Below are 22,717 nucleotides of genomic sequence, written 5' to 3' on the forward strand. Positions count from 1 at the left end.
CATTTTATGATAGTCTCCTTTTTGAAAGTTAAATGCTAACATATTGGATTTCCTGCGTATACTTATTCCAAAGCTAATATTAAATCTGATCATATTATGATCACTGTTATCAAGCAGCCCCAGCACCATTACTTCCCACACCAGATCATGCGCTCCACTAAGAACTTGGTCTAGAAATTTTCCTTCTTTTGTCAGCTGCTGTATCAGCTGCTCCATGAAGCAGTCCTTGATTTCATCAAGGAATTTTATCTCCCTAGCATGCCCTGATGTTACTTTTACCCAGTCAATAGTGGGGTAATTGAAATCACCCATTATTATTGTGTTGCCCAGTTTGTTAGCATCCCTAATTTCCTTTAACATATTTACATCCTGGCCAGGCAGACGGTAGAACACTCCTATCACTATCCTTTTCCCCTTTACACATGGAATTTCAATCCATAGGGATTCCAAGATGTGTTTTGTTTCCTGCAGAATTTTCAATCTATTTGATTCAAGGCCCTCCTTAACATACAATGCTACCCTTCCACCAATTCGATCAACCCTATCACTATGATATAATTTATACCCTGGTATGACAGTGTCCCACTGGTTATCCTCCTTTCACCAGGTCTCAGAGATGCCTATTATATCTAATTTTTCATTTAGTGCAATATATTCTAACTCTCCCATCTTATTTCTTAGGCTTCTGGCATTCGCATATAAAAATTTCAAACTGTGTTTGTTGTTTCTATTTACATCATGCTTAGTACTTGATAGTATTAATTTGCAATCTTTTGTCTGATTTTTATTTTTATTTAAGGACACCTGATCTACTATGGTCTCTTTTGCGACCTCACTATTGGGATACCCTATCTTCCCTGTTTTGGTGATATCTTTGAAAGATACCTTATTCCGAACCATGCACTTTTGAGTGACTGTCGGCCTTTCCCCAGTCTCTAGTTTAAAAGCTGCTCTGTCTCCTTTTTAAATGCCGATGCCAGCGGCTTGGTCCCACCCTAGTTAAGGTGGAGCCTGTCCTTTCAGAATAGGCTCCCCCTTCCCCAGAATGTTGCTCAGTTCCTAACAAATCTAAAACACTCCTCCCTGCACCATAATCTCATCCATGCATTACTACTACTACTACTTAACATTTCTAGAGCGATACTAGGGTTACGCAGCGCTGTACAAAATAAACCAAGAAGGACGGTCCCTGCTCAAAGGAGCTTACAATCTAAAGAACGAAATGTCAAGTTGGGGCAGTCTAGCTTTCCTGGGTAGAGGTGTAGAGGTTAGTTGCCGAAAGCGACATTGAAGAGGTGGGCTTTAAGCAGAGATTTGAAGATGGGCAGGGAGGGGGCCTGGCGTATGGGCTCGGGGAGTTTGTTCCACGCGTGGGGTGAGGCGAGGCAGAAAGGGTGGAGCCTGGAGTTGGCATTGAGACTCCCGAGCTCTGCCTGTCTCTTGGGCCCTGCACATGGAACAGGTTACTTCAGAAAATGCTACCCTGAGGTTCTGGATTTGAGTTTTCTACCTAAAAGCCTACATTTGGCTTCCAGAATCTCTCCCCCACATTTTCCTATGTCATTGTTACCCACATATACCAAGACAGCTGGCTCCTCCCCAGTACTATCTAAAATCCTATCTACGTAATGCAAGATTTAACATTAGGCGTCACAAACCATGAAAGGGATCTAGGTGTCTTTGTTGATTATACGTTGAAACCCTCTGCTTAGTGTGCAGTGGTGGCTAAGAAAGCAAATAGAATGTTAGGTATTATTAGGAAAGGAATGGAAAACAAAAATGAGGATGTTATAATGCATTTGTATCACTCCATGGTGCGACCGCACCTCAAATATTGTGTGCAATTCTGGTCACCGTGTCTTAAAAAAGATATAGTGGAATTAGAAAAGGTATAGAGAAGGGCAACAAAAATGATAAATGGAATGGGACAACTTCCCTATGAGGAAAGGCTGAAGCAGCTAGGGCTCTTCAGCTTGGAGAAAAGAGGCTGAGGGGAGATATGATAGAGGTCTATAAAATAATGAATGGAGTGGAACGGGTAGACGTGGATCGCTTGTTTACTCTTTCCAAAAATACTAGGACTAGGGAGCATGCAATGAAGCTACAAAATAGTACATTTAAAATGAATCGTAGAAAATATTTCTTCACTCAGTGTGTAATTAAACTCTGGAATTCGCTGCCAGAGAATGTAGTAAAAGCAGATAGCTTAGCGGGGTTTAACAAAGGTTTTGATAGCTTTCTAAAAGAAAAGCCTATAAGCCATTATTAAGATTGGCTTGGCAAAAATCCACTGCTTATTTCTAGGATAATCAGCATAAAATGTATTGTACTGTTTTGGGATCTTGCCAGGTACTTGTAACCTGGATTAGCCACTGTTGGAAATAGGATGCTGGGCTTGATGGACCTTCAGTCTGTCCCAGTATGGCAGTACTTATGTTTTTATGTTCTTATGATTTACCTCTGCTATGCTGGAGAATGCTGGAGATTTTTCTTGTGGGCTCCCATCATTGTCTAGATCTAGTTCTGGCAGATATACATTCCAACAACTGACATATTCTAATCAATAAATTAGAAATATAATTCTTTTCTCTACCTTTGTTGTCTGGTCATTTAAATTTTCTAATTGTGTTGGTCCCAGTCTGTTTTCTGCTTTCCTCTGTCTTCTCTTAACTTTCTTACAATGATCTATTTGGTATTTCTTCTTTCTCCATGTCGACTATCCATCTTCTCTCTGCATCTCTATCCACCCTGTCCAGTATTACTATTTAACTATTTAACATTTCCAGAGCGCTACAAAGTGTACGCAGCGCTGTACAAACACAGAAGAAAGACAGTCCCTGCTCAAAGAGCTTACAATCTAATAGACAAAAAGTAAAGCATTTAAATTTAAAATATTTAAGCAGTCAAGCACAAGAGAACAGTCACAGAAGGACAGAAGATGTTGAAGGGTGGTCAGTGTGATTAGGTGTAACTCTGGTTGGAGTAGTGGGAGAAGGTGATAGAAGAATAGAAATGGGTGAGGTAAAGTAATGAGTGGGTTGATAGGGAGGTTATATAAGACATGTCACTCTAGGGGTGGGTGGGTAGAGGGGTAGGGTGGGTAGGATTAAGTCTAAAGCATTTCCCCTGTGTCCCTATCCCTATTTTCCCACTATGTTGAGCATCCCTCTTCTCAGTGTCTCTTTTCACCCTTACATGTCTAGTCTCATCTCTCTGTATCCCCCATGTGTCCAGCATTGTCCCTGTGTATCTCTGTCCCCACCTTGTGTCCAAAATCGCCCTTCTGTAACCCAATACCCCCTCAATTGCCTAGCATCATCCCTCTGTGTCCCTGTACCCTCATGTGTCCAGCATTGCCCCTCTGTGTCCCTGTCCCCCCCTGTCATTAGCATTTCTTCTTCTTTCTTCCCTTCCTCCTGCCATCCTACCCAGCAAGCATTCCTCTTCTTCTTTCTCTCCTGTCCCCATGGGTCCAGTATATCTCCCTTTTCCTCCTTCCCTCACAGATCCTAGCATAATTTTACCTTTCTTCCCCCATCCCTCCCACCCCACAGGTCTAGTATCTCTCACTCTTCCTCCTTCCCTCAGATTTCAGCATTACTTCCAGTATCTGTCCATCTTTTTCCTTTCCCTGCAGATCTTGGCATCCGCCCCCCTTCCCCTTGCCCTCCCCCATCACAGGTCCAGTGCCTCTCCTTTTTCCTCTTTCTCCTGCAGATCCCAGCATCATTTCCCATTCCTCCCCCAACCCCACAGGTCCATTCTATTTCCCTCTTCCTCCTTCCCCCATAGGTCCTGGAATCATTTAACTCTCTGTCCACTTCCCTGGTCCAGAAACCCCTTTTTCTTCTCCTTCCTTGTTCTCCTTCCTTGATCTTTTAAATTTGCCCCAGATCACTGCAGCAGCAGTGCTGAAAACAAGCTGCCTTTGGCAAGTCTGCGGGACCTTACCTCTACTGTTCCCATGCCACCAGGAACAGCAAGCAGAATCAGAAGAGGCAGTACAGGCAGAGGGATAGCCCCGCAGACTGGCCAAATGCAGCCTATTTTGAGCACTGCTGCTGCCAGGGATGTACTGTAGGGCAAGTTTAATAGACCTGGAGGGGGAGAGTGAATTGCAGGTGCCAAATGGGAGGGGGGAGGGGGAGGGGGAGGAGGAGGGAGTCAAGGGAAGAGACAGAAATGACATACTGTGAGAGGGAGAGAGAGCATAAATTCTCATCTGAAAATTATCCTTAATTTAGAAGCTAAAAGTTCTGCTTATAAATTTAGGCCTCCCATTCATTTGCCTGGTTTTATGAGCCTAGTGCTGAAAATTGGGGGTAAGTTCCTATCTTTTCCCTCCTGACCTAAATCCGTCCCTGTTGCCACCCACATTCTATACTCCTAAATTTAGGAGTTTAGTGAAAGTTTGAGTAGAAAGTATGCACTCAGCCCTACTAAATTTTCAAATAGGCCAATTTAGGAGCATAACTGTGAAAGTTAGGAGCTTACATTCTTTGAATATTGGGCCCGTTACAGTAAATATGGGGCCCTTTTACTAAGCTGCATAGGTGCCTACGCGCGCTCAACATGTGTCAATTTGGAGTTACCGCCCGGCTACCACTTGGCGTGGGTGGTAATTTCATTTTTAAGCGCATCTGCTACGCGCATTGGAAAATATTTTTTATTTTCCGGCACATGGCGAAAACCAGGGTTGCAATTGGCATTATACGTGCACTGACCTTACCGCCTGGTTAATGCATGAGACCTTACTGCTAAGTGAATGGATGGCAGTAAGGTCTCAGACCCAAAATGGACACGCTCCAATTTTTATTTTGCCGCACCTCCATTTCTGGCAAAATATAAAAAAGGCCATTTTTACAGGCGCCCTGAAAAATGGATCGGCGCATGCCCAAAACACTTGCCTACACTAGCGCAGGTCATTTTTCAGTGCACCTTAGTAAAAGGACCTCAAAAAGATTAGTAGAAATACCTGAGAGTTGATTTGTAACTGACTTTTCCAGCATTTTTGCGTTAGCACGCTTTATTACATTATTTTAAGACTATCTGTGGAACTGGTAAAGTCGTGCAATGGATTTGAGAAGAAAAAATAAAACATTCTTATTTTTCTAGGTGTCAAACTGGTTTGCCAATGCAAGACGTCGCCTTAAGAATACGGTTAGACAACCAGATCTGAGTTGGGCTCTACGAATAAAATTGTATAATAAATATGTTCAAGGAAATGCTGAAAGACTAAGCGTAAGCAGTGAGGACTCATGTTCTGAAGGTTTGTCAACATTTTAATATTTTTCCCTTTATTATTATTTGTAAATGTGGGTTTGAAGACTATTCTTTTTAAAAGATTGTTTGATTATATGATGTTATTGTAATTCCCGAGTTTTGTCTCGGTATTTTGTTTTTAAAAGTTGTAAACCACTTATTTATTTATTTTATTTATTTACTGCCTTTTAAAGGAATTCACTCAAGGCGGTGTACAGTAAGAATAACTTAAATATGAGCAATAGACAATTACAGCAGTAAAAATATTCAAATAACAATACAAAATAAAGCAATAGTATACCAGAGCTAAAAGAACTACAAAATAGAAAACTCCACTTAACAAATGCTCTTTATTTTAGTATAAACTGTGGACTTCAGATTAGCGGTCAAATTCTTGAAGAACTTGAAGTTATAAATTTAAATAAATAGAGCCTCAAGAGTCTAGGGTGCCCTTCAACAGACTTATCATCATCGGCTCCTTTACACTCCTCCGAAACCAACCACAGTATAAAAAACTCCTTAATTTTTTTTTTTTTGTTACATTTGTACCCCGCGCTTTCCCACTCATGGCAGGCTCAATGCGGCTTACATGGGGCAATGGAGGGTTAAGTGACTTGCCCAGAGTCACAAGGAGCTGCCTGTACCTGAAATGGGAATCAAACTCAGTTCCTCAGTTCCCCAGGACCAAAGTCCACCACCCTAACCACTAGGCCACTGTAGCAAAAAAAAAAACAAAAAACAAAAAACGGAGGGTCTGATAATCAAAAAACGTCACTAATAATTCCATGAAAATTATGTCTGAGGTTTAGAACCTTCTGCATGCCCGAAAATGGACTGAAATTTTTTTTTAAAGAATAAGGAGGTACTAACAACATCCAGGAATCAACAAATAGCCACTTAGCTTCTCTCATCAATGAAATAATTTCTTGTCATGCAATACCATGGAGCCTTGACTTCAACTGTGAACTGGGGTCATAAACCTCCATCAGATCCCCGACAGTGGGATCCCCTGTTTTGATACTGCCTCAGAAGGAAATATCCACAACTTGACTGTCAGTCTTTCTAATTTATAACTTCAAGAATTTGACCGCTAATATGAAGTCCATGGTTTATTCTAAAATAAAGAGCATTTGTTAAGTGGAGTTTTCTATAGTATACTACTTACAATGTCAACACAATACATAATAAAACATCTTAATTGACAGTGTAAGGTATAATCAATGATGGAACATATATATAAGAAAGAGAGTAAGAGGAGGTAGAAAATAAGGTGGCTAATTTAAAGAAAGGTGCACATGAGATCAGAGAGATGGAATAACATGGAATTCCGGAAATAACATGTATAGAATGTTTGTACGTTTGGGAAGCTCGCCAGGTGCCCTTGTCCTGGATTGGCCGCTGTCGTGGACAGGATGCTGGGCTCGATGGACCCTTGGGCTTTTCCCTGTGTGGCATTACTTATGTACTTATGTAAATATTATCTCAGCTAGGGCAGGAGTGCATAAACATGTCCTGCTGCAGTATGTGCAGCCCGTGCCATTCCTTGTGTATGTGTGTGTGTGTATGTGTGAGACTAACAAGTTAGTTACTTCTTCCATTAAAGGCCTAGATGAAGAGCCAAGCTTTCACCTGCTTCCTGAAGTACAGATAGTCTTGTGTTAAGTGGAGCTTTTCAGGGAGTACATTCCAGAGTGTGGGGGCTATTCTGGAGAAGGCTCGCTTGCGGGTATCACATCATGTAATGTGTTTTGGAGAGGGTGTGGTTAGTGATAGTCCTTGAGAGGACTTTAGTGTCCTTGGAGGTGTGTAGAAGATCATCCTATTCCTCAGGTACTCGGGGCCATTTCCTTTAAGAACTTAGTGGAACTTAGTCGAGCAGGCAATCTAGAAATGTTATGTAATAATAATAATAATAGTAATAATAATCTAATCATATTGTCCATGGTAGGCAAAATAGACCTACAGATACTTTAGGTCTGTTGGTTTTTCAGGTTATCCACAATGAATATGCATAAGGTGTATTTGTATATAATGGAGGCAGTGCATGGAAGTGCATCTCATGTATATTCAGTTTTGATATTGTCCACTTTCTGCCTTGCCTCTGAGACAGAAGTAACCTTCTGGAGGTCTCCTGGGGGGGGGGGACCATCGAGTAAATCTTTACTCCCCCAGGCAGAATTCCAGGCAAGAAAAAATCTGGCTACTAAATAAGTATTAGACATAATGTTTAGTTAAATTGTCAAAGAAGCCAGTCAGTAATTATTGAAATATTAACAAATAAACTCCCAATACAGTATAATATGTAGCAAGTAAAAACAGAGTTTTCCCTGGGAGCTGTCAGTATGTCCACCTGCTAGTGGACACAGTGAGGCTCACCATCCTCAGTCAGTTCTGTTTCCTCTTAAATACTTTTTTCTTTCTTTCTTCATTATCTTAATTATAATTACCCTTCCCACCTAATGAATATGCATCTTTCCAGAATATTCTGTTTCCTGTTATGAATCATGTTCTAACATGTTCCATCAAATTCTATCATTTATTCCCTTGTTATATTGGCAGTTGGGCCTGTCATGTAAGTTTTCATTAGATAATGGATAAAGTTGCTCTGTTATTACTCCCACTCTCTTGCTAAGGCTATAATTTTGTTCACACCCAATTACTTTTCCTTTTGATTGTTTATCTGGATACAGCAGATGTCCTTAGTCATAGGAGTCTCTGTCTTAGCAACTTATCACAAGTTAGCATAGCATAGGCCAAATGTCAAACCACAGCCTTAGAAAGGTATTTTTCAGAAAAAGCACATTATACCTCTCTTATAACTCTTTAGTCTGCTCCCAGCTCAAGAAAAGCAAAATAGCTAAAATAAAAACTAGAAATATGTATGGTTTGCACCATTTCATGAACATATCTTGAACATATGACTGGCTTGAGGCACTTGAGGTCCAGAGTTGCCTATTATTATTATTTAGTTAGTTATAACTTGCCTATCTACCATAATTAGGCTTAGGTTTATTTAGTGTTTACTATATTGTCTTTGCTACAATTTCACTAAAACTGAGCATGCACACCGGGGTGGGAAAGCAGGTCAAGCAACACAACAACAAGTATCACCACAGGAAGGCTTCTACTGGCAGGGCTTGGGGACCCCCATCAGCCCAGGTATGAGGGGTTGTGGCAGGGTGGAGAGTGGCAGGGAAGCGGCGCTAAATGTGCCCCCCATTTTGGACTCAGGCCTCCTCCCTAAAATCGAGGTCTGGATATGCCTCTAGTTTGAGAACAAATATTAAATTTGATACTGGGTAATAATTCTCACAAATTAATGTGTCTAAGCCTGAGTTTTTCAGAAGGAAACAAACATAGACTTGTTTCCATGCCTGGGGAAAAATGCCTGTAGAGAGGCTAGTATTAAAGATCTTGAAAACAAAGAGCAGCAGGCCAAGCTTAGGCACCTTGACCCAGGTTGAAGGAAAGGCATATAAAAGGCACATAGTAACTCTTGAATCCAAAATAGCCTACAAGAGTTAATACGTTAAAAGACTAGGTGGAACTGGGAAAATTAGAGCCTGAAGTAACAGACTGAAATCTACATGAGTTACCAATTTCAAAATCTGCGTTGTAATCGACCTACCAACTAGAAACACATCCGAATCAACACGAACGTACCTAAATCTGCACTACCCAAGCTGCAAAGGACTCAAATACAAATCAACTTACGCGTCCAGTTTTTCCTACATAAGCACACAACTGTGGAACGCATTACCAAAAGCCTTGAAAACTACAAACGACCACCTAAACTTCCGGAAAACACTAAAAACTAACCTGTTTAAAAAGGCATACCCTACCGATCCAACATAAATGCCTGATCTCTGCAACACAACAAAATTAAAGAATGTAATGGACATAACACAATTTTTCCGTTGTACGATTCCCTAGTGTGGCTGTGCCACATGAACTTTATCTTACCACAACATCACTTTGTATTTGTTTACACCGGAGTCTGTAACGCCTCTCCAGTACTATGTAAGCCACATTGAGCCTACAAATAGGTGGGAAAATGTGGGATATAAATGTAACAAATAAAATAAGCATAAGCACAAAAACTTCCCACTCAGGGCTCTGTTTACTAAGGTGCGTTAGTGTTTTTAGCACGCCTACACTTAGTGTGCGTGCTAACCATGTAGGCGCCTATAGGGATATTGTAGGCACATACATCGTTAACACACGTACATGGTTAACGTGCGTTAAAAATGTTAATGTGCCTATAACACTGCTTAGTAAACAGGGCCCTGAAACCTAAAAGCAAACCCATCCTCCCTACAATGGGGCTCCAAATGCTAATACAAAAGGATGAGCTTTGAGCTTCTATCTAAAATCCGGAAGAGCCATGCCAGTGTGTAAAAGCATAAAAAGACCATTCCAGGCCTGATGACATGCCACCAAATACACACTGGCCTAAATTCTGTTAAGATAAATAAATTCAAAGAACTGTAGTTAAAAAGATTAACATTCAATTTTGTCTGAGAATAAAGAATTTGATATTTTGTCAATGTTTCTTTTATTATTTCAATTAAATGCATTTAAGTTTCTTTCCTACTTCTTTAATTGCTTCTGCTTCTGCCAGGAACTCTTAGACCTCTACAATAACACCTGTTATTCTTTCCTTCATATAGAAAATCTGTTTTGACACTACATGAAATTCTTTAGTCACTCTTGAATCCACTTTCCTTGTATATTAGATTGGAGCCTTCTTTTCTTAAGTTTAAGGCATCTTAATATTTTCCTTTTTGAGGCAATGTTTGGACAAAAAAATGCATTCGCTCTTTTTCTTCTCCTGCTTGCAGTGAGCTAGGCATCAGTGGGCTTTCGTAGTTTGTTTTTTTATTTCCCCTTAGAATTCCTTCCTTTTAATTTCTAGAGTGCTCTGTTTTTTAATGTTTTACTTATATTTTAACTCTTAATTAGTGTATGATTTTCCTTTGTTACTGTTGTGTCTCTTTTTTTAGTGATTTCTCTCTTAGTGATTTGTAACCGCTATGATTTTCGGTAGAATATGCAGTATATCAACTAACTTAAACATTGAACAGTGAATGCCATCTTAGGGGTCCTTTTACATAGCCGTGGTAAAAACTGGCCTGCGGTAGTGTGGGCGTGTCTTTTAGGCGCGCGCTGGGCCATTTTGTACCAAGGCTGGGAAAAAAGCTATTTTTTAATGGGCTGAGAAATGGGCCTGTGCTAATTTTAAAACTAGTGCGAGAGCCCATTTATGGCCTGAGCCCTTGCTGCCACCCAATGACCTAGCAGTAAGGGCTCACGCGCTACCCATGCGGTAACTATGCAGCACGCGTCAACGTGGGAGCGCTGCTGGTTACTGCTGGGAATGCCCTCTGCGGTATAAAATAGAAAATAATTTTCTACTGCAGGATTTGGCACATGTAAACTTGGATACCTCTGGGCATACATGCTACTCCAGCAGTACTGTGAATTGGATGCACTCTACCCACGTGTTAGCCCTCCCGTGCCTTTGTAAAAGGGCCCCTTAGTTCAGAAAATTACACTTTTACAGTTATTGCAGGTAAACAAAGCACTTTGAAATAGGTTTTACGGGAGTAATTTTATGCTGAAAGTCCAAGAAGGCACCTGTAATTTCTGCATTTTGTAAAGGTACCTTTTTTCTGCTTATGTTTTGCAACATAAGAACATAAAAGTAGCCATACTGCGTCAGACCAATAGTGGGATACAAATGCAATAAATAAATAAAATGTATTGTACTTTTTTGGGATCTTGCCACTTACTTGTGACCCTGATTGGCCACTGTTGGAAACAGGATGCTGGGCTTGATAGACCTTTGGTCTGTCCCAGTATGGCAATACTTATGTACTTATGACAGCCGGTTTCTCCCCAGCACTATGTAAGATCCTGTCTAGGTGATACGTGAGATCTGCCACCTTTGCACCAGGCAAGCAATTGACCAAGCGATTCTCACGTCCACCAGCCACCCAGCTATCTACATGCCTAATGATCAAATCACCAATTACAACAGCTGTCCTAACCTTTCCCGCCTGCTAGAGGCTATTTATTAATGCTTAGGTACAAAGTTCAAGTTTTAAAACTAGGGGGAAAAGAGTATGGAGATTAGTTGATAAAGTTTGGGGGTTTTGACATGTTTATCCTGACTATCACTAACCTACAATTTCCCCTTTAAACCCTAATCTTTCAGTTCCCAAAGCACAGAGCAAAATAATGTTCACTTACCAGAGAAATGTTCTCTTCTCTCAGAACTTCTCACATCCACATATTGAGACAATGGCTCCATAAGAGAGCCTCAACCTGAAACCATGGAGCAACCGAGAGGTCGCTGAACAGATTTATGGATCTTGGGTAGAAAGTAAATATAAGTTATTTTAGGATGGTGTTTATAAAGAAATCTAAATTCTTTAAGTGAAATTACTCCATTCAGATTTGGCTTGGCCCAAAAAAAGCCCCCACTCTTTGTTGTAAATCCTTAGTGGAATCTGTGTCATTTACAGCAATTAAAGTACATTTGTAGCCATTAAGCAATATCTATTCTTCTTCTACAGATGGAGAGAATCCTTCAAGAAACCACATGATTGAAGGGGGTTATAACAAGCCAGTTCACCACACTGTGATTAAAACGGAAAGTTCTGCAATAAAAGCAGGAGTGAGGCCAGAGGCAAGAACAAATGAGGATTATGTATCGCCCCCAAAATACAAAAGCAGTTTATTGCATCGCTATCTCAATGACTCTTTACGGCATGTCATGGCTACCAATGCAGCCATGATGGGGAAAGCAAGGCAAAGAAACCACTCTGGATCTTTTAGTTCTAATGAATTTGAGGAAGAGCTAGTGTCTCCATCATCTTCCGAAACAGAAGGCAATTTTGTCTACCGCACAGGTAAGACTTTAAAAAAAACGTTTCAAAGACTCAGAAGTTAGATGCAGTATTCAGCAACTAATCTGAAACTGCATGTGGGAAAAGGAAGAAAGATTTTTACACATTTCCATTATTATGCATGAGAAGCTTTGATCCTGGGTAAGATCTCGCTTCTTCCGATTCCAGGCTGTCTTCTTTTTTTTTTTTTTCAATAACTTCTTCCAGGCTGTCTTCTGTTTGATTCTCTTTAAAGCTGAAATTAGTTTGATAACTGGTAACCTCATTCTGTAGTTATTTGGAAGGGGACTGTGGTACCAGAATTCAACAGTTCTGCAGTACTTCTGTGCAGGATACACATGAATAGGTGCTGGAGAAGTTGGGATGTCTATGACAACAATGTTATTCAACTTCTGCTGCAATGGACAGTATTATAAAAGACACAGAGCATGTTGAAATACTTCTATCAGTTAAGAATTGTATTACTAAGTGTGAAGTGCTGTCCACCAGTTGGTCTGGGCTGAGTGATTGTGAAGACTTCTCCTTTCCTCCTGTCTGTGAGTGCTCCAACACCTACAGGAATGGAAGGCCCTTCCTCTACAACCAAATAGTTATGTTCTTGCCTATATTCAGTGACCTTCACTTAACCCCTTTGGTCAGTCGCTGGTAAGGTCACTCAATGGGGCTCCAGCCCAGCTCTAGACCCTTTTCCCTCTATGGAGTTTAATATATATTTCAGAAATGTTCAAGCAAAAGTTTCAAATGCATAAGCAAAAGTGTCCAGGAAACACTCAATGAGATACTCAAAACAAATGCCTTTTTATTGGAGTCAGGCCCTGTCCCAACCTGCCCACCTGCCACTGCCCTCGTAGATTTGATTGTGACTACATCCACCTGCTGGCAGGAAGTAATGTCACATAGTCAGACTACCTCAAAATGAATGCACTGTGTAAAAACCCACAAGAGGAAAAAAAATATAATTTGGTACCTTATAACATGCACTGTGCAGTCTTCAGACTCAGACCCAGCTTTCTTGAGATTGGTCTTCCAGCAGGAAGATCGTTCTCTGCCCCAACTTCCTATTGGGAGAAACTTTGTGACATGGGAGGGGTTGTGCTACTGGGGGGGTTGGTGTTTGTGACACAGGGAGTTGTGCTTCTTGGGGCTGTTTGTTTTTTGTTCAATCATTTTATTGAAATTTAGAAACAGAAACACAAAACCTGCATGTTTAAATTCTAGGCATGCCCCTTCCAGGTCCATGCAGTTGTGAGCTATGGATTTTGAGTGCTCAATTTGTAAAATACCGACTAAGGGTAGTTATGCATGTAACTACAACATAATGACAATTAGTGCCAATTAACACCAATTATAGCCAATTATTGGTTAATGCCAATTAGCAGCTGATTTAACCACGCTGCGTACATCTAGTAGCGCTATAGAAATGATAAGTAGTAGTTAACCATTACGTTATGTGAATAAATGTCACTATTCTATAATTTGCTCATGCAACTTTGCATGCAAAGTGTCAAATTCTGTGCACAAGTTTACGGAATGGTACACCTTATATGCACTCTGATGCTGCTCATTGAGACCGTATTCTATAGTGGTAGCTCGGTACCCAGGTTCCGTTATGAACTTGTTGCGTAACCCAGCATCGGCACACCTAAAAACTAGGCACTCACAGTTACACCAACCATAGACCCAGAAAATGTTTGTTTTGTGTCATTTCCTATGCCGTTTTGGGGGATTGTTCATTTTGTTTGGGGTTCCCCCCTTCCCTTTGTTATCATGGCAGATGACACAGATTTCTTGTGCTTCCTTTCCAGTGTCCATGCCTTCCTCCCCAAACAAAACCAAAGACCCCCTCACCTTCCCCATAGTCATCTTCCCTTGTAGGCCTACCTAAATCCCTGGTGGTCCAATGAGGGTCTGTTTTGTCAGAAGCAATGCTCCTTTGCTCCTGCTCATGGCCGCGACTAAATGCAGCCTTTCACCTGGACCAACTGGGATTCAGGTAGGCTCAGTGGTCTACAGGGAGTGTGGAGGCCATGGTCAGGAAAGGTGGCCTTGGATCACAAGGGATGTGGCAATATGGTTCATGGGGCAGGGCCAAGGATCGCAAGGGGGGGGTGCTGTTGTTATCAAATCTGTCATTGGCAAACAAAATCCTGCCTGTTTACGTTTGCCAATAACAGGAAATGACAGAGGAAATATTGTTGTTGTTTTTTTTTTTTTGGAAAATATTTTTATAAAGTCAATAAGGTAAAACAAACCATGACAAAAATTTATCTCGTCAACACAGTACTGCCATCCACTACCAGGCATTGTAATTATAATATAATATAAACTATAGGTGAATAACACTAATGCAACAATTGTAACTAACCACCCTTGACTAATTTTGTTTGTAATACACTTCATTTCTCCTCCCCTTCCTCCCCCTCACTCCCCCCCATGGAAATATTGTTGTTAATGACTGCCCATCCCTACTGAACACCCCCTTACATTTACATTCTATGGGGCTCATTTTCAAAACAGAAAAAATGTCCAAAAAGTGGCATAAATCTGTATTTGGACGTTTTTCCTCACAAAAATGTCCAAATTGGTATTTTCAAAACCAATTTTTAGATGTTTTTCTATGAAGTTCATCAGAAGTGCATTCAAATCACATGGGGGCTTGTCAGGGACATGTTAAGGGCAAGATATGGGCATTCCTAACACTTGAATGTTTTTCAGCCATAATGGAACAAAACAAAACCGTCCAGGACTAAAACTAAGACGTTTTGAGCTAGACCTGTTTTTATAACGAATAATGCATAAAAAGGTGCCCTAAATAACCAGATTACCACTGGAAGAAATCAGGTATGACCTCCCTTTTCTCCCCCAGTGGTCACTAATCCCCACCACCCCCAAAAATGTGATTAAAAACATTACTTACCAGCCTCTATGCTAGCCTCAGATATTATGCTCAGGTCCATTAGAGCAGCATGCAGGTCCCTGGAATAGTCTAGTGGTGGGTGTAGTGCACTACAGACAGATGGAGCCAGGCCCATACCTCTCCCTACCTGTTACACTTGTGGTGGAAACTATAAGCCCTCCAAAACTCACCAGAAACCCACTGTACCCAGATATAGGTGCCCTCTTCATCCATAAGGGCTATTGTAGTGGTATACACTTGGGAGTAGTGGGTTTGGGTGGTTTTTTGGGGGCTCACCAGACAAGGGAACAATGGTGAGATGTATACCTTGGAGCATGTACCTGAAGTCCACTGCAATACCCTCTAGGGTTCCCCATTGCTCTGCTGGGATGTGTGTGTGGCCAGTCTACTAAGAATGCTGGCTCCTCTTGCATCTCAATGACTGGATTTTGTGTGTTTTTCACTTGGATTTTTTTTTTTTTCAAAAATGGACCAAAAAGATAAATGCACAGAGCACAAAAACATCTAGCAAATAGCCATTTTTGGAAAAAAAAAAAAAGATAGACGTTTTTTCTGTTTTGAAAATGGTTATATTCCCCACTTGAATTTTGGATATTTTTAGCAAAACATCCAAAGCTGGACTTAGATGTCATATCAAAAATGCCCCTTCATGCCACTTACGCACGGCCTTACATAATAGCGCTTGGCTGCATTGCTGTCGCTTATGCATGTAAATGTACACTTACTGTACCTGCTAAAGGACTGGTATTGTGTACATTAACATATGCAGGTGGCGTGTAAATATCAGCACTCTGTTTTTGTAGAATGTTTAGGGTTCTGTGCTGTAAAGGTTACTGTGCATATTAAATCTACTTTGCATGCATTAAAAATTGTGGTACAGTCTTATTGTACATAATAAAATGGCCCTCTAACATGTTAGTGGCAGCTTGTGAAAAATGTATGTGTTCCTGCTTGCAAATGAGGAACTTTCATATGCAAATGAGGCTCCAGTTGAATCATGGTGTCAGAGAAATCTCATTTCTAGGTAAAGACTGGTACAGAAAGGTTTTATTATGTTTATTAATTTATAGACATCTTTTATTGTGACACTTATCAAAAAGAACAATAAACAAAAGTACATCTTTTCCAACAGACGACTTTCCAAGAAATAGCATTGAATGTAGTGTTAACAGAGCATACACAAAACTATGATTTCGATTTTTAGAAATGCTTTCTATAAATCCCCCCATTATCACCCACCCCTAGTGCTATCAATTAAAAGGAAAAATCAAATGTACATATACTCCCCCCCATCCCTATCCCCCATTACCAGAACATACTTAACCCAATCAGGAGTGGTGACGGACCAGTACCCAAAATGTAGCAAGCTTCCTAAGAAGCCTTACTCAAAAAGAGTCACCAGATCATTTACCACTTAGAAAGGGGACCCACCCATTTTGCTCACACGCGGTCTATTTCGCCAAGAAAACACAATTTATTAAGCCACTTTAAAACAAGGAGCGTCAAAGGAGATTTCCACAATGATTCAACTGAAAGTCTCGCTGCACTAACAACACAGTAAAGAAAGGAATTCTGCAAAGAAGTGAGGGTCATTACTCGATGGCCAAACAAGTAGACTGCTAGGTCCCGGGCAATAGCTTGTCCAAAGCAATACGAAATTTGGGCTTGAATTACCCTCCAGAACACTACTGGTTTCCAGCCCTTCTACCATAGGTGTCCCATCATTCCTTGCACCTTACTATAGTGCTAGCATACCAGTGGAACAGAGAGATTTTCTTAGTCAGCGCTATGTTTCCCTTATACATTATTTACAGTTTCATATACAGTATATTGTTTTGAAGCAATGATTATGAGCACTGCTCATAATTTACATATAGGGCTTTGTGGTTGCATCCACATAGAGTAATATTGCAACATATCACTTGGTCAATTTTCTCATGAATAAGGAATGCTCATTCATTCTGCTTGTGTCTGCGCAGAACGGAGAAATTTGACGTTTCATGAATGTGTATTTTTCCTTCATCTGGGCCATAGGGTTATAGAAAGTTTACTTCAAGCAATACATTCTGCTTTCAGTTGGTTGTTGCCTGGTTGATAAGGCTTATGTTGGCTGCTAGGTTAGTTTACATATAAACATACACTCTGTTTGCATAGACACACTTCCCTTACCCACATTTCTGGTACTTTCACTTCCTCTATACATTTCACTTCTGTTATCCATTTTTCTCCATTGGTTCTGTGAGGAACCAGCAATACTGGGAATAGGATTATGAGCAGTAGAGACAGCCAGAGCAGCGTACATTGTAGGATACAACACCTTGTCCCTAGATTTACATGCAGATTTGATCAGTGCAGTGCCCAAAGATAGGCACACAATTGGGAGCATGATTATAGAATAGGGTTCCTTGCCCACATAAATTAATTGGGTCATTTAGCTCTTAATTGGTGATAACTATCAATAATTGAGTTTAACAACTGGCACTAATTAGGAGTTATGCGCATAATCTGCGTCCCTTTTCTGTAAACAGTGCATCTAATTTCTATAGTGTACATCTCCAAAGGGAGTGTGAGCACTGGAGAAACATGGGTAGGTCAAGAGTATGCCCAACATTTGGGCGTGGATGTACACAGTGGTGTACATACCTTGGTTGCCAACCAGGGTGGAGTATCCCCCTCCTCCTGCAGGTGCGTCAAATCCATGCCTGCCCCCTGCCCTCCACCGCCTCCCTCCCGCCAAGCAGTAAAGGGGTGCACTGAGCAGTCGTACAGCTGTTGGATCTGCTGGTCTTCTGCCCTCTCTGTTGGCTCTACCGGTCCCCTGCCCCAGAACAGGAAGTTGAAGTCAGAGGGGGCAGGGGACCGGCAGAGCCAACAGCCACAAGACTGCTCGGTGCACCCCTTTGCTGCCTGCATCCATCGCCCTGCCCATGGTACGCCACTGTACTTACATTGCGTGCCTAAATGCCAGGTAGGCATGAGCATTTGAAATGTTTGCGGGCAAAGTTAGGCACCAGAATGCAGACTTAAGCTGTGTGGAACTGCCATTAAAGAATTTGTGCTTAGTGCCCTGTATCTCAGTGCCTATCTTTCGGTGCCATTTACTGAATCTACAACATACAGCTGCTTATAGTGCTACAAACCTCAGGGATTAAAAATCATTTTTAAAATTCTAAGTCTTAATCTCTTTAGTTCTGCGATGGCAAGTGGTTGGGGTTCAGGATATCTTCTCTGGTGATGCTCCTGCAGAGCTATTTATGGAATTCTATCCTGCTGATGGCCAGTCAAATTGCTTTACAGTGTAATGCTGGAACATCTGTGCAGATGTGGCATTCCCAGGATTAGATGCTGGTGAGGCTGACTCATCCTTTTGACCTTTTGTGGTGGATACAATGAGTACCAATTGTAATTGGGTAATAATACATGTAATTAAGTCATTTATTAAGCCCTCTGAATAGCAGTGCTTAATAGGAACAGAACTATTGCTGTTATTTCTGGCTTACATTATTCTCAAAGTAGGGATAAATATGTTTTCAAAAGTATAATTGTTAATTCCAAGACATCTAGACTATCACGGGAAAGCACGTGAACGCAGCTGTATTTTGACTTGGCTGTTCAAGTGCTACTGTAATGATGAGTCATTTTATTAACCATGAACATAGCTTCAGTGACCTGGAAATAATATAAGGCATACCTGCATAATCTTTTGCCATGAGATGAGATTGTGAATAGGATTTGTTGTCTTTCTCACTGTGGATATGTAAACAATGACAGAAACTAAAACATAATGTAGATGTTTTGTGAAATATTACTTTTGGATATTCAGATGAAGCATTTTCATTTTGATGTTCTATTCAGATTTATTTATTTATTTATTAGGATCTATTTGCCGCCTTTTTGAAGAAATTCACTCAAGGCAGTGAAAATTGCACTTCTGATGCAAGAAAATTGATGTCACTGTTAGAGGATGACCGAATTTTGGTTTCAGGTTTGGCACTGAAATATGGGTTTGGGTTTCGACTGAAAATGCTACTCCATTTTTGGCTGAAACCAAAACTCTCTGTCCCCCTAATTACTCTCCACTGCCCGACTGACCATCTCCCCAACCCCGAAGAAGATGAATCCCCCTGCCAACCTGGCCCCCTTACCATCAGTAGACACTCCCTGGGCCTACCTTAACAAGCCCTGGTGTTCTACTGGCCTCTTAAGAGGCAGGCAAGAACCCCACTATTTCCTGCCTGGTGCCACTGCGGCACCTAGTGCTGCTGCTGCTTTAAAATGGCTGCTGAGGCTGCTGCAGGAAGTCCTGGCAGCCATATTTTGAGATTAGCACTGCCATATGTTGCTTATGCCAGTGCCAATCTCAGTATGGATGCTGGGACCTCCTGTGGAAGTTTTCTGAGGCTGCCTCGGGAAGTCTTGGCAGCCATTTAAAGCAGCAATGGCCCTGGGCACAGCACAGCACTGGGTAGGAAAGACTGGGGTTCTCTCTGGCCCTGAAGAGGCTGCTAGACAATCGGGGCTTTTTAAGAAAGGTTTTGGGAGCAGGGCCGCCGAGAGACTGGGCCAGGCCTGGGGCAAGGCCGCCCCCGGGGCCCCTGAGGTCGTTGCCGTCACCCCCCCCCGAGGTTGTTGTCGCCGCCGATGCCCCCTCCACCCACCCCCCTCCGTCCACCACCGGGCTGGGCCTCCTGAATTCAAATCACAGTGCCTCACCTCGCTCCGTGTAAAAGCGCAGCAATGGCAGTCTGCAGATCGCCTCCCTTCCTTCGGGCCTTCCCTCCCTGGGTCCCACACTCATGGAAGTTACGTCAGATGAGGATGGGACACAGGGAGGGAAGGCCCGAAGGGAGGCGATCTGCAGACTGCCGCTGCTGTGCTTTCACATGGAGCGAGGTGGTGCGGCGCTGTGATTTGAAAGGAGGGGGGCCGGGCCAGTGGCGGACGGTTGACGGAGCCGAGGGTGGGCGGGTGGGACTGTGGCATTGGGTCCCCCTTGGAGGCCCGGGCCCAGGGAATTTTGCCACCCCTCTCGGCGGCCCTGTTGGGGAGGGCCCACTGATGCTCAGGAGACCTGGGGGAACAGCAGTGGTGGTGGTCTGGAGGGACCCATCTTTTGTGGGGGAGGGGAAAGGGAGGCACAACATTAGTTTTGGCTTTGGTTATGGCTGAAACCGAGCCGTGGATTGTGGCCACAGATTCAGTTTCGACCAAAACCACCAGTTTCAGATGGCCTCTAGTCGCTGTGTTTAATACTGAATATATATATGATATATTTATAGGGGAAGCCTATTGACTCCTCCTACCCCCATTACTTCTGCTCTCAACAATTGCTTCCCACCCACCCTAGTGCAAACACAAATCTAGCACACTTTCTATATCGCACCTCCCTCCTCACCATTCACATACTTTCCTATTCCTCATTCTTCTTCTGTGTCACTCTCTCTCTCTCTCTCTCTCTCTCTCTCTCTCTCTCTCTCTCTCTCTCTCTCTCACTCTCTCATAACTTCCCACCCATCAGCACTATTCAGTTTCTTTCAACCTTCCACCCTCTGTTTCTCTCCTTCAACCTCCACTTCCTATGCTGTCTCCTCCACTCGCTTTCAAATCTCCCTTTCTGTCTGCTTCATATCCATTCTGGCAGGTAAAAGCAACAGCTGCTGTCATCCTCCTGGTCCAATGATAGTACATCCTCCATTCTTTCTTCTCCTTTCACCTGCTGCAGAAAACATTGCTATTGCCTCTTCCTCCCATTCCCACCATGCAAGCTGCTGAATAGCTCTGCTTCTCACACCCTAGTATGTTGTGCAGGAGACTCTGGGAGCAAGAGGGAAGGATGCACTGAAAAGAGAAGATACAACCTATAGACCTGCAGGATGGGACTTCATAATGGGGAAGCAAAACTATTTTGTAAATATGTATCTATATCTATATGGATAGACAGATATTGAAATATAGACTGATTTTAGTACTTGTGCCATTTGGTGATTCACTGTGTAAAATTCATTCAGCAGTACATTTTTATCTATTTGAACACAGAAGAATTATAAGTAATCAGAACTAAACTCATTGTGAATATTTTCTCCTCCCTTCCCTTTTCCTTCTTTTATCATTGGCCCACTCTGATGCTGTGATGAGATTCTTATAAAGACAGTTGTAAAAATCATGTTTGAATTACTAAGGGGCTCATTTTCAGAAGAGAAAAATGTCCAAAAAGTGGCATTGCATTTGGACGTTTTTCTCACAAAAAATGTCCAAATTGGTATTTTCAAAACCAATTTTTAGATGTTTTTCTATGAAGTCCGTCAGAAGTGTGTTCAAAACACAAGGGGGCATGTCAGGGGCGTTTTGAGGGTGGGATCTGGGCATTCTTAACACGTGGATGCTTTTCTGCTATAATGGAACAAAACAAAACATCCAGGGCTATAAGTCCCAGTTCCAGGGTCATCCCCACTGTGTGTGTGTGTCAGAGAGAGAGAGTGAGACTGGGTGCGAGTGTGTCTGTGAGAGAGAGAGAGTGTGTGTGTGAGAATGAGAGTGTGTGCCAGGGGTCTCCCCCTCTCTCCCTCCCAGGTCCAGGGTCATCCCCCTCCCTCCCTCCCAGTTCCAGGGTCCCACCTCCCTCCCACTTCCACAGTCGTCATCCCTTCCTTCCTCCCTCCCTTCCTTCCAGTTTCAGGCTCTTTTCCTACAAATTTTTAAGCTCATCTTGACTTACCTCGTCGTGGTTACGACGGCCCCCTCCCTCCCTCCCTTCGAGTTCCAGGGTCGTCCCCTCCCTCCTTCTGAGTTCCAGCGTCGTCCCCTCCCTCCGAGTTTCAGGGTCCCTTCCACCCAGTTCCAGGGTCCCCCTCACTCCCTCCTTCCCAGTTCCAGGGTCCCCCCTCCCTCACAGTTCCACGGTCGTCGTCCCTCCCTTCCTCCCTCCCTCCCTTCCAGTTCCAGGCTCCCTCCCTACGAATTTTAAAACTCATCTTGACTTACCTCGTCGTGGTTACGGCAGCCGGCAATGGCGGTAAAAGGTGTGCAGTCTCGGCCCTTCTCTCTCTCTGAGCTATGGTCCCGCACTCATTTCTTGTTTTCATAAGGGCAGGACCAGGACAAGGGCTCAGAGAGAGAGAGAGAGAGAGAGGGGCCAAGCCTGCACACCATTTACCGCTCCTGGGGGGTGCCACGTGTGTCTCTGAGGGGGCTTACCCGGCGGTACCAGCAGTGTTGAGGCTGGTTGTCTATCTATTTCAGTGAAGTTCTGTGTGTGAATCTGTGTCCGGGCAGGCGGGTTGCGCTATTCTTTGAGTCCGTTGGTGTGCCTTGTGCTGCTATCATGTGGTTGGTTAATGCTGCTTATGACGAACCAGGAAGCACGCTAACGTCAGGACAGGAGATGGATACAGCATTACAGGCAGCATGAACCCTACAAACCCTTCACTTCCATGGAGTCAGCTTCAGAACGTTGGAGGTGCTTTTTATTATAGTAGATAAACCACAAAAAAGTGCCCTAAATGACCACTGGAGGGAATCAGGGATGATCTCCCCTTATTCCCCCAGTGGTCACTAATCCCCTCCAACCCCCCAAAAATGTGGTTAAAAATGTTACTTTCCAAGCCTCTATGCCAGCCTCAGATGTTAT

General features: G+C 42.5%; 1 protein-coding gene across 1 annotated transcript in view; it reads left to right on the forward strand.

The window, feature by feature from the left end:
* Positions 1 to 22,717, forward strand: part of MKX (mohawk homeobox) — a 146,670-nt gene that overhangs the window by 12,703 nt on the left and 111,250 nt on the right. Inside the window, exons 4-5 of the mRNA XM_030189915.1 lie at positions 5,116 to 5,269; positions 11,841 to 12,176. Coding sequence (XP_030045775.1) covers positions 5,116 to 5,269; positions 11,841 to 12,176 — 490 coding nt within the window. The remainder of the gene's footprint in view (positions 1 to 5,115; positions 5,270 to 11,840; positions 12,177 to 22,717) is intronic.

The sequence above is a fragment of the Microcaecilia unicolor genome, chromosome 1 (genome assembly GCF_901765095.1).
Source record: "Microcaecilia unicolor chromosome 1, aMicUni1.1, whole genome shotgun sequence".
Taxonomy (NCBI): Eukaryota; Metazoa; Chordata; class Amphibia; order Gymnophiona; family Siphonopidae; genus Microcaecilia; species Microcaecilia unicolor.